Source organism: Pavona decussata, unplaced genomic scaffold, assembly GCF_977016875.1.
Source record: "Pavona decussata unplaced genomic scaffold, jaPavDecu1.1 SCAFFOLD_180, whole genome shotgun sequence".
NCBI classification, from domain to species: domain Eukaryota; kingdom Metazoa; phylum Cnidaria; class Anthozoa; order Scleractinia; family Agariciidae; genus Pavona; species Pavona decussata.
Window position 1 is genome coordinate 570,001 of NW_028145590.1, and position 17,365 is coordinate 587,365.

The 17,365-nt window shown below is 39.1% G+C and overlaps 1 protein-coding gene across 3 annotated transcripts in view; it reads left to right on the forward strand.

Annotated features, from left to right (window-relative positions):
- Nucleotides 1-16,813, forward strand: part of LOC146463116 (MTRF1L release factor glutamine methyltransferase-like) — an 18,178-nt gene extending 1,365 nt beyond the window's left edge. For all 3 annotated transcript variants that reach the window (XM_085084839.1, XM_085084837.1, XM_085084838.1), the window contains 8 exons: nt 657-750; nt 1,093-1,218; nt 2,886-2,950; nt 3,209-3,252; nt 4,399-4,504; nt 5,599-5,694; nt 7,202-7,312; nt 16,342-16,813. In XM_085084839.1, the coding sequence (XP_084940965.1) occupies nt 657-750; nt 1,093-1,218; nt 2,886-2,950; nt 3,209-3,252; nt 4,399-4,504; nt 5,599-5,694; nt 7,202-7,312; nt 16,342-16,372 (673 nt within the window). In that variant the 3' untranslated portion in view covers nt 16,373-16,813. The remainder of the gene's footprint in view (nt 1-656; nt 751-1,092; nt 1,219-2,885; nt 2,951-3,208; nt 3,253-4,398; nt 4,505-5,598; nt 5,695-7,201; nt 7,313-16,341) is intronic.
- Nucleotides 16,814-17,365: the final 552 nt, after the last annotated feature.

A 17,365-nucleotide genomic window follows, 5' to 3' on the forward strand; every position in this document is an offset into this window, starting at 1 on the left:
ACAAGATATTTTATTCCACAAAGTGAGGCAAGTCCAGAATTCAATTATGTGCTCTCACTTATGTGACAGACTGGATCTGCCTCTGCCACTCATATTTTTCAAGTCACAGTCATAGCTATACATTACCTAGAGTAAATGAGGGCAGTTTAGCATATGACTAAGTTTCTTTGTTTAAATAACTGATAACTGATGATCTTTATCTTCAATAATTCAATAAGAAGTGGGCTCTGTGGTTAGTACCATTCTAAATTGTTTATAAGAGTTTATAAGAGTTAATATAAGAAGGCTGTGTTTGGGCTTGGAACCATGTACATATTGTGGAACTTTTTGGTATATTGTAAAATTAAGGGTACTTGATGAAAAAATAAGAAGCAATAAAACAAAGAAAAACAGCTTCTGTATACATAATTTATAACTATATTTTCTCCTAATTGGTAGTAGCATAAGTAACCTGTATTGTATGTAAGTAAAGTATGTATTGTTTTATATGTAGAGTATTGTATTGTTAACATAGGTAACATAGGTTAAATTGTTAGTAGCTTAAGCTAATAATAATAAATAAATTAATAAAAAAAACATATTTATCTTGAGTTGCTACATGTTAATTAATTAAGTTCAGTCTACACAATGAACGGTTTTTTGTGCTCTTGTTTTAGAATACCTGTCCAGTACATTATTGGTGAATGGGATTTTCGTCACCTAACTTTGGAGATGAGGCCGCCTGTGTTCATTCCAAGACCAGAGACTGAGGTATTCCCTTCTCTAGAAAGTATGAGGAGATTGGGCTGAATGAGCGATTATGGGACTGTTTGGGCAGACGGATGCCTTCCTGCTTCAGGAAGAAGCTGTCTTCTCAGAAGTCTGCACTTGCTCCAGTCTCCTGTTGTGTAGGACTTTGGTGTTGTTTGATGTAATATCAAAAAAGGTTATGAAATGTTCAAAGTAAGCACAAGCATTTTTTCCCTCCCCCCCCCCCCCCCCCTCTCCACCCAAGGCTAAATACGATAAAGCTCTAGTTTAGCATTATTAATACATTTTTGTATGAATTTCTGTAACAATTATTTTGATTAATGTGTGAGTTTCTTAATTAAGGAATTGGTTGAGCTGGTTGCCAAGCATCACTGCCTTGCTGGCGAAATGGATGAGACATTTTCATTCTTGGAGGTTGGCTGTGGGAGTGGAGCTATTTGTCTTTCAATTCTTACAGAATTTCCTCAGGTAACTTCATGATTGAGTGACTATAAAATCACATACCATAAAATCCTGGTGATAAGCCTCCCCTCCCCCCCTCGCCCACTTATAACACCCCTCGGTTATAGGCCCATCTATTTGTAAACAAAAAAATTATTCCAGTTATAAGCCCTCTTCCACTTCCGCTTATAGGCCCATCTTTGTGTTCTGGACTACAGAACAATTTTTTTTCTGTCTCATCAAATACCATTAAGAAAGCGTTTAATGTTTGAAGAAGACGTGAGGTTTCACCTTGAGACGGATGACTCAGACGATGGCATTGATGATGACGAACAAGATGAGTTTGAAGTGGAAAGCCTTAACTAACCATGTGAAGAGGAACTGAGATCAAAGTGTGATCTTGTTTTGTTGTGTCCCGGTTACAGTTTAAGTTAGAGTTTCGAATTTGGTCTTGTTGTGAAATAAAGTACGTTTTGTTATCGGCTTGTTTCAAACGTTTTTTTTGTTTATTCCGCTTATAAGCCCCCTGGATATAAGACCCCCCCCCCCCCCCTCCCGAATATAAGCCCACCCAAAACCCCTTACAAAATTATATAAGCACAGGGCTTATAGCCGGGATTTTAAATTAGGAAATGAACATTTCTTAATCATAGGTCACTGGGTCACACCTACCTGAGAGGCAGTGTGGCTCAGTGGTTAGTGGCCAGACTAGACTTGTAATCTGGAGGTCCTGGGTTCAATCCCACTCTGACAACTTGGATTTATTTCATGGTAGTCCACTCTGCACTCTATCAGCGTGTATTTCAACCAAATTTTAAGTTCAGTTTGTAGCCTTTCTTGAAGTGATTTACAAAGTTCCCAGTCATCATTGTCATCGTCACTAGGGGTCTAGAAGGTGTACTTCTTGTGTTGTTATCAGCTTTTAAGATGTAAGATGTGCAGTAAGAGAAAAACTTCCAATGTACAGTTTGTACATCCAAATGAGGAAGATGGAATAGAACTTGCCAGAGTTATTCCCGCAAAAGACTTGCTAACATTTCCTGAAAATTCGGGGGGGGGGGGGGGCCTGCCCACCAACTCCTACTGTGTTAAACACTGATATTTTATTCAAAGTTAGTTGGAAACTTTTCAGCAGAAAGAGAGATGACAAAAATGCCACAAAACTATAAAACAGAGAGAAAAAAGAAACTAAGGAGAACGCAAAATAGTAGAGTTCTGAAAAAGGGCAAGGGAAAAATGCTCTCATTTACAGCTGAAAAAGAACTTGAAGATTTCGTTGGCGTGAATTAAGTTTTAGGCAGTTTACCTCTAATTTTCAGAAATGACAGACAAAAGATGGCTTTTTTGGCGCTACATTGCAGTTTTTGGGAAGAAATTTAGCTATAAAAGGGAAAGGCAAAGCCACGTAAAAATTAACGTTAACATTGCCAATTGGAATTGTAGCGCCATGCTGTGACTCTGTCAAAGTGCCATTCTGCTTTAGATAGGGTAGGGAGGCAAGTGATTATTGTCAGGATCCACCTCAGTCCACCCCTCCCTACTGAATCTTGTGATGAGTACCATCCGGGTTGTTTTTATTGTTCACTAGTTTTTGTTGGGTTTCCTGTTCCGTACCTTATTGACTAATGGAATTCTTTTATCTACCCTTAACGGTCTAATGAATTTTTATTTGATCTTTTGTTTTCTATCATCAGACAACATGTGTAGCAGTTGACAAGAGCAAAGATGCCATTAATCTCACGAAGGACAATGCAAACAAGTGAGTATCGATCATAAGGGCAAGTTTAGATGGGCGACAGAAGGACAAGAGCTGAATTTTAATGACACAGAAATTATGATTCAGGGAAAATCAACATAACAGAGGTGGAAAAAGAAAGCTTACCTTAATGCCTTTATTGTAGATGCCACCATAATTCCACTAATGAGGTTCGAAATTATGCACGCCACTGTAAGAATATGCAATGGAATTGAAAGAATTACCTTTAAAATATACATGTAACGTATGATTTCATTTCAGATGTTGTGTCACTAACAGGATGTCACTTTACCACACTGATGTTGGTAGGTAATCAAAAGTTACTTTTTCGTTGTTCCTGTGCAACGCTAGTAAACCGCCGACCGGTTGGCTCAGTTGGTAGTCGCGAGTTCAAACCCCGGCCGGACCAACACTCAGGATCTTTAAATAACTGAGGAGAAAGTGCTGCCTTTGCTCTGATATCTGCAAATGGTTAGACTTTCTAGTCTTCTCGGATAAGGACGATAAACCGCACATGTAGGAACCGTCTCACAACACTTTCATGTTCATAACCTTGTGGGACGTTAAAGAACCCACACACTAATCGAAAAGAGAAGGGCATGGAGTTCCCGGTGTGCTGGTCTGGTCTTTGTGTCTACAATAGTTGGGGGTTAGTTTGCAAGGAACTGCGAAAGTTCTGTTTCTTTCCCCCGTCACACTTAGGGACGAATTTGACTAAATCAATTTCAAGAGATAACGTCATATTGCAATCAAACCCCGAATTACGTGGCTTCCAAAAATGCTGTAATGCCGTCGAGTCTGGGAATCAAATCAAGGCCACACTGCTTGGAGGAGAGTGCTTACTGTGCTCTCATCACTGCGCAATCCACATACCTTTTTTCTTTGCTTTTTTTTAAAAATATTTTTGTTGTTGGTGCTCGTCCTTAATCCCTGGGTTTTTTCTTCGGGGTGTTTTTTTGCGGAGGAAGGAAAACCCGCGTAACATTTTCAAATTTTAAGGACGGTGCATGCTTTTGTTACTGCACATACGTTCTGCGCATCTCGAGATACTTGGGTTTTCTTTGGGTGGTGCCTACTAATACAGGGATATTTTTGCGCAGTTTAAAACTTTGCGGAGAGAGCAGAACTTAGCAAGTGCTCGTGGTATCCAAAAAGACAATTTGGGGTAACCATGCATTTTTCAGAGATAATAAAGCTTCAATTTGGAAAAAAAACGCGATATGTACATTACTTTGTTTTTCAGTTTTTCTTTTAGAATAACCATTGCTTCATTATCTCTAAAAAATGCGTGGTAACCCCCAATGTCTTTTTGGATTTCAATAGCCTTCGCTGAAATCTGCTTCTCCCTAGAGCGTACGGCCACCTTTGAAACAAGCTTCCAAAGCTCATTTTAGGTAAACTGCAAATTGTCACATTAATGTCACTCAGGACCATCTCATCAATATTTTCAGGATCTGTCTTACCGATACTTGGCTCCAAAACGTTTGATGCTATCATAAGCAACCCTCCCTATATTCCAGAAAAAGATATGACCCACTTACAGCCAGAAATCTCCAGGTAGGTTTGAACTTTCTGTAAACTTTGATTCAAACCTCAAGCTTAGTCTAGATAAGTTTAAAATGTTCGACATCCGGCCAACACTAGGTACCTTAAGCAGAGACGACGACGACGGCGATGCCAACGAAAATGGAACTTTAAAATTGCATTCGCGTTTTCTGAACTGATAAATTCGCGATAATTTCTACTCATTTAGTTTGTGTAATGTGGCCGAACTATCCAGGAGGTAACGTCGTAATCGCGACTTTAAAGTTCAGAAAGAGAAAGGTTCCTATTAAGGCCCGTTTAAACGGTTTCAACATTTGATCAACACTCGTTCAACAAAGTTCAACGGATGTTGGGAAAATGTTGGACAAAGGTTGAACGGAGTGTTCAAACGGCCTCAACACCATTCAATATTTGAGAGAGCAAAGAAAATGTGGAATCGATGTTGAATGAAAGTTTAAGCCAATTTAAATTTGATTCAACACGCTTTCTACAAGCTTTCAACATTTTTACACTTTCAACAATGTTGAACGACCTGTTCAAACGCCCCCGACATTTGGCTCACCAAAGTGTTGAACGCATGTTGAAGCAAACCTTAAATGTGGTCATTTCACGTTGTTGTTTTGCAGAGGACGGCAAAGAAATCCATTTAAGTGTGTAGCGCACGTGCAGAGCCAGTTTTTTGCTAATTAAAACTTTTTTTCTGATGTTCTCTTTGCCGTCGCCGGTCGTCGTTGCTGCTTTGAGGCTGATTCACACGGTACTACTTTGTCGCATGCGACAACATTACGACCGGCCTACGACACGAATTGTTTCGTGTAAATCAAACCTACAACTCGCTTACGACTGTCGTGTAGGTCACAAAAAATGTCGTAGGATTTTAAGTCATGTTTTAAAATGTAGGTTTAGGCATTGTTGAGTGACGAGAGTTGTGTGCGATGGCGAGAACTTTGCCAACCAACGGTAGAGCGTAGTGAAGCAAATCAAAGCAAACGCGAAATTGCTTTCGACTCCTAATTCAAAACTGCTCTAAATAATAATACCGAAAATTATAGACTTACTGTATCCGATGAAACGTGGTTTTTTCGATTTCTGTTTTTAATTCGTAGACACGAAGATGTAGCTGCATTATATGGCGGCCACGATGGACTTGACGTTGTCAAGGAAATATTACGTGTTTCTCCAGCGTTGCTAAAACCTAATGGGTAGGACACTTATGCACACTATAGCAATTGTCTCATTGTGATTGGTTGCTTTGTGCCACGCGTCTAGTAGTTTCCTCTTAAACCGCAAACCGTAAACGTCAGCCAGCAGTTTACAGTTTGGAGTTCGCCGTTTGTACATACCTAAGATTAAGGGTTATAAATTATTGTAGTTTGGCAACGAAACATGTGCATTACGACGCCATGTTTGTTTGTGAAGATGCATGCACTAATGTGGTTGAAAATTCTTGTGATCTCGCAACTGCATCAAACAAACCTCTTTACCATCGAGATAACTCTTTAAGGAAAGTAAATTTGACGTTTAAACGTGGCTGTATAGTTTTAAAACTAGCGAAAAAACTCTACCCTAATTCACTTACCTCTAGACAGTGTCCTTGACGTTGAAACCTGAACCTCAAACGTCAAACGGGAGGGTGGGATCGAATTCACGTGACTTTAAGAGGTTTGAGGTTTGCGCGCGGGAAACGAGGAAAACCCTCAATCCTAAAATCCCTGGCAAATTCCAGCAGGCGCAGTGCTGTCAATAAGGGCCGTATATTCTTGTATTCTTGAATACGAAACCAGAGGATTTTGTTTTTCGCTCTCTCTGATTGGCTACTCAAATTCCGGATAATATTTGCTATACCCCTCCACTTCGGCGAATAATTAATAGTTATTCTACGAGAACGCGTTGGATACTATTGCTAGATCTTGCTGATTTCGCTTTGAAAGAAAAACCAGAAGACAATTTAAGGTCACTATTTCTTAGGCATAGGATAATGGCTCATATACCATGGCCACTAAGCCAATCAAATCCATGGAATTGCATTATACAATGATCCAGTTTTTAACAATGGCTAACATACCATGGCTTCTAAGCCAATCAAAACCCTAGAACTGCATTATCCAATAAAAACGATATTTGCGCATAAATTTTCTCCAACGAAGCTCGGTTAATAGTTTAACAGTTAAATAGCTTTTTCAAAAATCATTTTACTACCAATCAGAGTCGGACTTAAAGGGGAAGTATCACGCAAATTTGCTGTCATGTCAAAACCCCAGAATGTTTGTCTGTCAGCAGAAACAACGAAATAATTGTCTAGTTCGTTGTAAATTATCAACACAGTGCAATAAAACTGTCGATTAGTGCCTGTTGTCAGAGACAGAGTAGGCCGGTATGGATTGAAACTTGAAAAATGTTAGGCTAATGTTTTTTTCAAATTCTCGCATTTTTGTTTCCAAAATGCGCTAGAACAGATCACAAGTTGTTCCCTTCAAGAATTGAGTTGATTTCTTTCCTCTCCTCATTCTAGAATTATTTGGCAGCTGATTGAAGGTCTTATTTCATCATTTTTAACAAAAGATATCAAAAACCCCATGATACTTTCCCGTTAAGAAGCCATTTTGGATGGCCTTAGAAGTATTATTGAATTCAAAAACCTATTGTTTAGGAGTAATACTTAGGATTCATCTTAAATGAGCAAGGGTATCTTAATTTCATTTCTTGTAGTTCTGTGTGGTTAGAAGTTGACATTTCTCATCCCACGATGATACATGAATGGATCAGTAGCCAAGACCTTGGTTTAAAATATCATGCAACTTTTGATGACTTTACGCAAAGGTAAGGTATACTATTCTATCTATCTTTTCTATTAGAAAAACAAGACAGGAAAATTTTCGACAAGGTTAAACAGCAAGAGAAACATCCTCTGAAAAACTTTATGCCTAAAATGAAGGTCACAGAATACAATCTAAGGCACAAATCTAGTCACCGACTTAAACTGAACACGGATCGAGTGAAGTGTTCCTATTTTAATCGCCTAATTTTTAAATATGACCTAGCTTTGTTATTTTATATTTTTTAATATGATTTTGTGCTGTAATTTTTAAACTGGAAGTTTTGTAATATAAGATATGTAGTTATTTTTTAATCTTATGAATTAATATTTAACAATTATTCCATGAGCGCGCGTTGGATATGAGATGGTAAAAAGCCAACGAGGCGCGAAGCGCCGAGTTGGCTATAACCAATCTCATATCCAACAAGTGCGAATGGAATAATTGTTTTATTAAATTCTCCCCGTTTGGATATTGATGTTAAAGTTTAAAGAATTTTAATTTAAGTAAAAATTTCTTTTAAACTAGAAATACGTGACTCGCAAAACCTCGCGAAGCTGGGGCTGGGTGGAAAGCCCTCTTTACTCGTATTGTAGCATCAAACGAGGAGATTAAAAGGCGCATAACATTTTTTTTTTTGATGAGCATAGTGTTTTCGTAGTTCCACGGGCTAGTTTGCGGTTGAAAATCTATTTCTGTCGCGACGTAATGTACAACGGGCGTGCAGCGCTGTCGTGTTCGATGAATTTATTTCCCACGGAAAATTATTTACCGCGGCCACAAAACGTGTAATTTCTTTAATGCTCTCTTTCACAAAAAAGATTTCTAAAAGAAAGGGAAAAGATTCTGGAGAGATAGTTCTGTATCCAGTGAATATTGCTGAACATTGCAATTGAAATTTGATCATGCACGCATATTTTTTTCGATGTATGCAAATTTTGCTCCAGACGACGCCAGACAGTCTGACGTCATTGTGCGGACACCTTCAAAGATATAAACATATATAGACACATATATATATATAAATATATTTTTCGCTCGAATTCGCGCGGCTTAGCTCCGCTTGGGCCGGCTCGGCCCGACAAATTTATTAACCTCGCTACGCTCGGGCCTTCGGCCCTCGCTTCGCGAGGAATTAAAACGACCGGGTGTTGAGGTAACTTCCGACCAAAGCGCGCGAAACTTCATGATCACATGACACGCGCAGCTCCTTGCAAACGGAGTTGAATGAAAAATCGAAAGCGAAGTAGATCGGACACAACCGGACATCTCAAATTCAAGAAACGTTCAACTGTACGAGTAAAAACCTTTCTGAGACAAGCATTCAAGTGCTTTTGAAGTTCCAGCTGATCGAGAAGCGTAATAGTTGTGCACATTTGAGCAAATGTTTTGCTGTGTGGTGCCGAGCGAAGGAAGGGATCAAGGACGGGTTTTTTTATGCTGAACTGAATTCCTTGCCGACGTTTTAAAACACTTAAGGCAAGCCGAGTCCAAGTGTACGAGGTGCAACTTCACTGAGACAAGCATTCAGTGCAAGTTTTTAAACTTCTAGCTTATCGAGAAACGTAAGAGCTGTGCACATTTGTGCAAATGTTTTGCCGGCTGAGTTGTGCCGAGCGACGGAAACGAACATTATGGCCGCCGCTCGAACGGATTTCATGGATGAACTTTTGTAACTGGAGTCCTCGTAAATGCGTACAAACAGAAAGGCAGGCATAAAGCTCTTCTTAAGATGTTTCTTCGATCGGTTTTAACCTCTTAACGCCAGGATTTGCAAGCCATCCTGAAAGTTTTGAAGGTAACCGGTTGTTACTGTTGTTGTTGTTGTTGTTGTTGTTGTTATGTGATCTAAATCGTAAAATCGTGCAATTTTTCAGATTTTAAAGGAAACTTCGGAGATACGTACCATTAAATAGTGTCCTGCCGAACTTTGTGGCTTTTGTTGTTGTCATTGTCTGGTATTTCTTTTCTTTTCTTTTTTTTTCTCCATTTTTCTGAAGAAACTTTCGCTTCCCGCCGAAAAAAGTTTTTAGCTTAGCGACACCTGGGGCGATCGTTTTCCATATAAGGTCAAACTACGGTATATGAGCTGATAACCGGGATTTAGTGAACCAATCAGAACGCTAGAAATGTAATATCCAAGCTGAGAATTTAATAAAGATTATTATTATTGTTATTGTTATTACCGGTATTATTATTATTATTATTATTATTATTATTATTATTATTATTGTTTTTGTTGTTGTTATTATTATTATTATTCTATTCTTTTGTTTTATTGTATAGATTTATATTCTTGTCTATCCTCGTACAGTCTAGCAGTCTAGTTAATTCTAAAGAGATACAAAAGCTAACGCTCCAAACGTCAGCTTTCATATCTCATTATGGTGGCGAATTTGTCTTATCAAGTCAGTTGATAGAACCAAACATCCATTTTCACTCCCTCACCAAAAAGACACCACAGTTTCTGTAGAAAACGTCCCACTTTATCTAGCCTTGTCTATTCTATTCTATATATCATATGTTAGCCTATTGTATTAAAGTCTAGTCTAGTTTATTTTAGTCTATTCTATGAGTATCAGTCGCGTCGAATGTAATTTAAGTCATAGATAAAAATTTGAAAGTGATGTGTCGGCGATTTGATCGCGATATTTTGCAATTAGAGAATAACACTAAGCTGCTACAAGTCCCTTGCTGGATAGTTCTGCGGTCAGGCTCTAAAAGTGCGAAGGAACTGAGCTGCACGAGACTGGAGCGAGCAAAAAACATGTGGAGACTGAGAGAACTGCCGGAGGGAAAGTTCAGAGCGGAAAAACGTTCTGCGCAATTTTTCTGCGCATATCCATTCGCGGGCGCAAGTGAACTGAAAACGCTGCTGTTTGATTTCTGTTGGCGTTGTTGAGCAGTGGCTTTTGTGGTAAAAATACATTTTATCACCTACGTTTTGACCAATTTCATCGAAAATGCTATAAAATTGTCCCGGGCATTTTACCAACACCGTGTAAGGACAAGAACGAAAACTGGACTTGGGGTACAGGTTCCGGTACATGACTATAAACACAGCAAAAGGACACTTCTGGTAACTATATGCTACCCGAGCTTCATCTCTATCTAATTCTCTATGTTCCTCATTACAAGACAATTCATATTTGGCGTCAGCACAACTGAAATTGAAATAAAATTCTATTTAAAAAATTGCAGCTGGTCAACCTCTGCTCACTGGATGCATTTTTCTTTTTCGTTTCGAAAATAAAATTGCGCGACGAGTGAATGATGGCAAGAGTGCGACCACGGAAGGCTTTGTGAAACAAATTCAAAATCCCCGCTAAGCACAGTGACAAAACGAATTATTTGGGAAGTTTCCGTAACTAAAGATAGTTTTCCTGCCTTCAGTTGACCTGTGCAGATAAATATTGTTACACATCAGTTGTGTAATTGACCTGAGCCTACTAGATAGATGAACACACACCGTGTCAAAAACAAACTTTTTTATTGTGTTTATCATGATCAACTTTTAGCTTATTATACTGGACCGCAAGTAGCGAAAGCTAAGGAGTGAAAGACAAAAAGAAATATACAATATATTGAAGAGACATAAACTAAACTAAAGGAAATAAAGCAGTACAACATACTAAGAGATCGAAAGTAACGCATCGCATGAAATTGCTCCCTCGACACCGATAATTAGATCCTTGTGAAAAAAATTAAACATCCACTCTGGCAAACAATTATATTCTTTGGCAAACTCAGTAATTAACGAGTAACTATTTTTCTACCCAGGGTTAAGCTCTCGACCTTAAATATTCAGGGGTTTGCTTATATAGTCGCTTTTTGTAAAAAGGTCCATGACAATAACAGACCCGTAGAGGCGATTTGTTTACACGCCGCGAGAGCAATGAAGGTTTGAAAATCTTTCTTAAAGTCTAATGAACCCTAAGAAAATCGAACCACAGCAAGGTTACATCTGCAGCTATCTTCTTGTGTGGAAATAATTATCGCTACTTACCGGGATAACTGCGGTAGCATAGTAAATTGTTGAAAATAAGAAAATTAAAATTGCCGCCATTTTTGAAACTTTTGGTGCCCAGCGCTCACGCAGAGCTCGCGCATGCTTTTTGCGTTTTTCCGCCCTGAAGAGGGAAAGGCCGTGTTTCTGTCTCGCATCTCAGTCCCAAGCTTTTTCTCGGCTTGTTCGCTCTAATTCGGTTTTCCCTTAACTTGCAGAACAGGTGTAATTTTTTTTGGAGTTTTTCAGGCGAGCGCGGAACGCGAATCACGTGCGACGGGACGGGCGCACGTGACTCGCGCTCCGCGCACGCCTCGTGCTTGCCTTCGCTGAACTAGCAAACGCGGAGCGCGAGTCACGCGCTGACATCGCTTGTGCCAGGTCTTTGAACATTGCCACTAATTCAAAATGAAATGACCGTTAAACCAAAGCGAACAACGCCGGAATTATACGCGGTCGATTTGACATCTCGCTAAAAAATGACCTCCGTTGTACAACATTTTAAAATGGCGACCAAACTACTGTAAATTCGGGTGAGAAACGTTGGTAGTTTTCTCAGGGGCTTTGAAGACGTATTTCATAAAATCGCGTTGAAAAAGACCGAGCACGTCCAGTACTCATAACTCATTCACGGCAAGTCATGAAAGAGACGATTAAACTACATCTCATAAACGAAGGAGTACACTCTTTCCTTTATATAAGAATGTTGTTTTTCCGGCCAGGCTTAATTTTCTTATTTTTCTGCCGATGTTAGGCTGAAAATATTCTTGTGAATATTCCTAGATTATAGCGTATGACATTTCAGTTTTAGAATGTATTGGGGTATCAATTGCAACTAGTGTTTGGTGTCCAGATCTGTATCGTGTTATTCTGCACTTTCATTAGTATCGAACATTTGGCTAGTGCAGGCTTTTATCGTTTTATAAGTTTTATTGGCTAGTTTTGCCGTTTAGAGAAAGGGAGAATCTTATACGGTTTAGTTAAAAAAATATAATTGTATTGTATTGTATTTACAGATTTTCAACACAAAAATTTATATTATTTTCAAAATCTCAGCCTCGGGTTTATTCTTAAAATATTCTTAAAATTTCGCAAATTTCAGCCTTAATATTCTTATAAAATAAAATAAATTCTGAAAAAAGAGTGTATTTGATTGTACACATCGATATCAGAGCAGCTGGCGTAAGAGTGCTATGCACCATGGATAGACCTAAGATTCTTGTTCACCGTAGGCATAGCAACCGTCGCCAGGAAGTTTAAAATATTTTCATTTGAAGTAATTGGTGATTAAGTGAAATTAAAAATTTATTGTTTTTCAAGAGGCAGGAAGTTTTACTGTGGGCGTTAAAAACTTTTCACGTCCTGTTTATAAATGTTTTATTGGGCTTCCCGTTTTTATTTTTTGTTAACAATAAAGTAAATTCCGCTTTCTGTCAATGGGCAGAGGAAGAATATCAAGCGTCTAATAATTACTTCCTATGAATGTCTGAAAAAACTCACTTCATTTTTAATTAACGAAAATGTCACTTGCTACGTCGTTCCGTCGTTCCATCGGTCGCTCGATGGACTGTGAACTTTCAGCAAATATGGCGTACTCTCACCGCTCGCTTTAGTTTCTCTCCTCCTTCAATTAAAATAAACGTTTTTGGAGTTCGAAATTAAAAGAAATAGGCTATAGAACACTCGACCAGCGACAAGGAGGAAATTGGGGATTTTAAATTGAGAATCTCAATTCGATGAGCTGTACAAGCGCTGGAGCGATGAAACCGAAGTGCGGACTTCACATATTGGGCTTGTGGAGCCATTGATTTGCAAGTTTTGCCTTTCCTTTTGTAGCAAAGTTTTTCCAGTTTACAACTTCCTTCTACCACCTGCCCATGTGACAGTGAGCGCTACGCCTTTGCGGTAAAATTTGCATTTAAGGAGACTCGAGAGGGTTTTTAGCTGCGTGCGCGCGCGTAAGCCACCCAGAGTGTTTTTAAGCCTCGTGCGCGCGCGTAAGCCACCCACGCCATAACTAAGCAAAATTAACCAAAATCAAAATCTTAAGGGGCAGTGTCACCTAGTTTTTGTGTCACTTTGAATAGCCAAAAATATATATTTGAATCAAAGGAATCGTTAAGATAATGGTTCAGTTTTGTTAACAATAACCCTACTAGTGCACAGAAACTGGTATTAATTATGTTTCGCTGCAGATGACTTGGATGAAAATGGTTACAACTTGAAACGATTTGCCAATTTTTTTCAAGTTCTTCCTGTGTATTGTAGAAAAGTCGCTAAAACCTGATAATAGTTTGTTTGTTTTTTTCTCAGAGAAATCCCCTAATATTTTCTTCCTAGTGTTCTAATAGCAATTTCATGTTAGGAAAAAAGGTTCTTTGTCAAAAAATTGAGCAGTTTTGACGAAAATACAGCAAAATCGCCGTGACAGTGCCCCTTTAAGGCGGGGGTCTACATGAAAGCCGTTTTCACGCCACTTAAAATCGGTTAACCGAAATATCTCGTTCGCGTTTCAAGCAATACAAAAACCCTATGCTCATTACACAAATCAATGTTTTGGGGTGTTTTGTAAATTTTTGGGTCATTTTTAGGTATATTTGGCAGGAGAAAGTTTTTTCTCAAAAGAGTAGTAAAATTAAGAGAAATAAGAAATATTGAAGATTTAGTGAAGTTTTAAAATTAGAATTTGTAGTTAATAATTAATAGACGGATACTAAGTTAGTCCACTAGCAATCTGGGGTGCTCTTGCGTGGGTATCAACTGTCTGTTTAGCCGCCGTTACACGTTGAAACTTTTAGCTGAAACTTGTGTGCAACGGCAAACGAGACCAGTTTCACGAAGTGGTGTTACACGGTGAAACTCTTGCTTTTTCACCACTGCGACCGTTGCAAGCCGTTGCAGAAGTAGAAAGTGGTTCTACTTTTCGTGAAACTTGTCTCGCAACGGAAGTTCGAAAAAGTTTCACGAAACCGACCATGTTACACGGCGCAACGCCTGCTGAAACTTGTTTCGCAGCGCCGTTGCACACAAGTTTCAGCTAAAAGTTTCAACGTGTAACGGCGGCTTTAGTGCTCCAAACATCATTTTCTTTCTTCTATCCCTTCCTTAAACCTCTTAAAATTCCATCCAAATTTATGTGTACCCCCACCTTAAGGAATCTATGTACACAAAATGGGAAAAGCCCGACCTGAATTCTCGACCTTCGGTCGTTTACGTTCAGGTATACGCGTACTTTATTTTACCGTTAAACTTTTTAAAATTGTATGCATCGTAATATTATGGACGAATACTTGTTATCGTGATATTATGTAACCAACAATTGCTATCTTAACCGTTACACTGACGATAACGGATGTACGGTGGAAACGTGGAAAACTAAAAAGAGTCGTATTGTTTTTAAAGTAATCAAAATCTCTATGAAACGTCGCACGCGCAGATCACCGGAAGTGGAAATGCAGCGTACAATCGCGCGCACCGGAAATAAAAGCTACAGGAAACATTTGTTTTTATCTCGAAATTTTGCTGGGTGACCTATCTTGATTTTTTGCATGCATGCAACATTCAATATGCCACTTCAAATAGAAACGTTTGGAAAAGAGTTGTCCAGTAGAATTTTCTATTGGTGAAAAAAATGCCTTTTTTGAAGCAACGCAAGGTGAACTGGATAACTTTTGTCGTTAAAGAATGTAGGGTGCTTTTCAACGAAGCAATAAAAAAGGTAGGTGGTCGGCTTAGTTTTTGAGATAATTTGCAAAAACTGAAATTTAGAGGTCTTTTTTGTAGAGCTGACCCGTTGCCATGGTAACCTCGATGACGTCTGAAGTAGCTTAAAAGTATTGTTGGTAGCCCAACAACTAGGTTACATAGCCGTTTATAGTCTGTCCACATGATCACATACAATTTTTAGTAATCTTTCATCATTTCACAAGCACTACAACAATGAAACACCCTTACGAGCCTCCTTAAGGTTACCGTATACCTTCAGAGGTGTCTCGCGTCCAAGCGATGTAGCGCGCCCAGTTTAAACTTTAGATACCTAAACCCCTATATCAAATTAAAGCTTATAGAGCTGGCTATCAAACTATACCAAGAAGTTTGAAATAAAATGAATTGTCGAATTTTTCACGACCTCTAAATGCGATCGTCCGTTAAAGCTACAAGTCAAAGCGAATTTTGTTTTTCGCGAATTTAATTTGCTCCCCAGTTTCCGGACCCAAAGCGCTAAAAAAACCGTGTCTGCGTTTCGCCATATTCAATCGCAATGAAAAGTTGTAGAACATTTTCGAAATAGGATGAAAAAAATGTGGAATGATCGTACAAAAATCGCTCTCGGAGAAAAAATATTGCGAAAGAAAAAATTCGCAGACACCTTTTTGTTGCTTATGTGAACTAGCTACTGTCCAAATTTGAAGGCAAATGAACAAATTCCCTTTGAGTTTTAGCTCCTTGAAGTGGCTCCTCCAAGTGAAAAAATTGATTCGGGAAAACAGCGCTAAAAACTCGGCAATTCATTTTATTTCAAAATTCTTGGTTTAGTTTGATAGCCAGCTCTACTGATAAGCTTTAATTTGATATAGGGGTTCAGGTATCTACAGTTTAAACCGGACGCGCTACATCGCTTGGACGCGAGACACCTCTGAAGGTATAGGGTAACCTTAAGCTGCACGAAATGTTGCCTTGCAGCAGAGAACTTTTCCTTTTCTCGTGAATGTACGTTTTTGTTTCTCTTCTTAATTGTTTTTAACAGACTATTTAAGACGTACCTTGTATTCATATTTTTAGTCTGACGATGGTATAGTTCATACCAAAATATAACTTTTTCCAATTACTTTTTGTCATTTGTTGTCTGAATGTTTTGACACAATGAACATACAGGCGAACCTGTATTAAGCGGATTATGCCGTTGACAAGCACGAAATATCACTCGGCACACTCGCCTAAATAGTTTTTTAATGGATTCTTTACCATTTTATATAGTTAAAACGCATTTTTCGACACTTATAATTATTTTCTGATTTCCTTTACAGGCCAAGGTTTTGTCACATCATCCGAAAATGACGATGTATTGCGTGACGTGTGACATCAAGAACTGATAATGCGCTACCTACTCACATGGAGTCTGTTACGAAAGATATTGACGGAATTAGAAGTACGGTCTCTGACAACTGTGTAACGTCCTATGATTGGCGTTTCTCGTGGAAAGAAACGAGAATTGGTTAACATTGAGCGATGAGGAGAACATTGTGTCGACTGGGTGGAGCATGACTCCAAACGTAGACGCGTGCATCATGCATTGCGTTACCAAAACTGCGCAAGATCTGATATTGCGTTACACCTTAAACTCGAAAAACATTGATGCAGTCGTTGCCAGTGCTGGCTGCGTGACACGTGACGAAGTAAACCATCTCGTCAGCCTAAAAGGCACGCCTTTTTTGCATTAATTTGCGAAGATCATTTAATAAAAACCTGAATCGAGCTTTAAAACACCAGGGAAACGGATTTCGGTTGTTGTTGTTTTTGTTTTTGGGAGGGGGATTTGGATGAAGGGGGGGGGGGGGGGGGAGAGGGGTTCAGTTAACTTTTAAACTTCTAAGCGCTAATTTATAAGTGCTTCGGGGTAGGCCAGACGCTTGTGACGTCATGAGCTTGAGTGTGGTGAACTGCCAAATATGAAAAAACGTCTCGGTAATCGGCGTTTGAACAACTGCCGTAGGTCTTTGAGTCTACTAGTGAGGCTATAGTGAGTCCTGTGACAGCGATTTAACAATCGCCCTCACAGTTGGAAAGGAGTGACAGTCTGGGAACAGGAGAGACACGTTTGCACGGTGACCAGTGACAATTGCGATCAGTGACGGGTGACCTGTCCGCCATCTTGTAAAAAACCGTGTGAATGCTTTTCGCGGATAGAATTCCTTGCACTTGCGTCGCACGCCTGAGCCAGACTCCAAAGGGATTTCAGCTTTGCGTGCGCCTTAAGGCCAGGCTAAACTAGGAAACATTGTAACGGAAACATTGTTTCCTGTTGTTTCCCGGGGTGGCTAAATTAGCGGA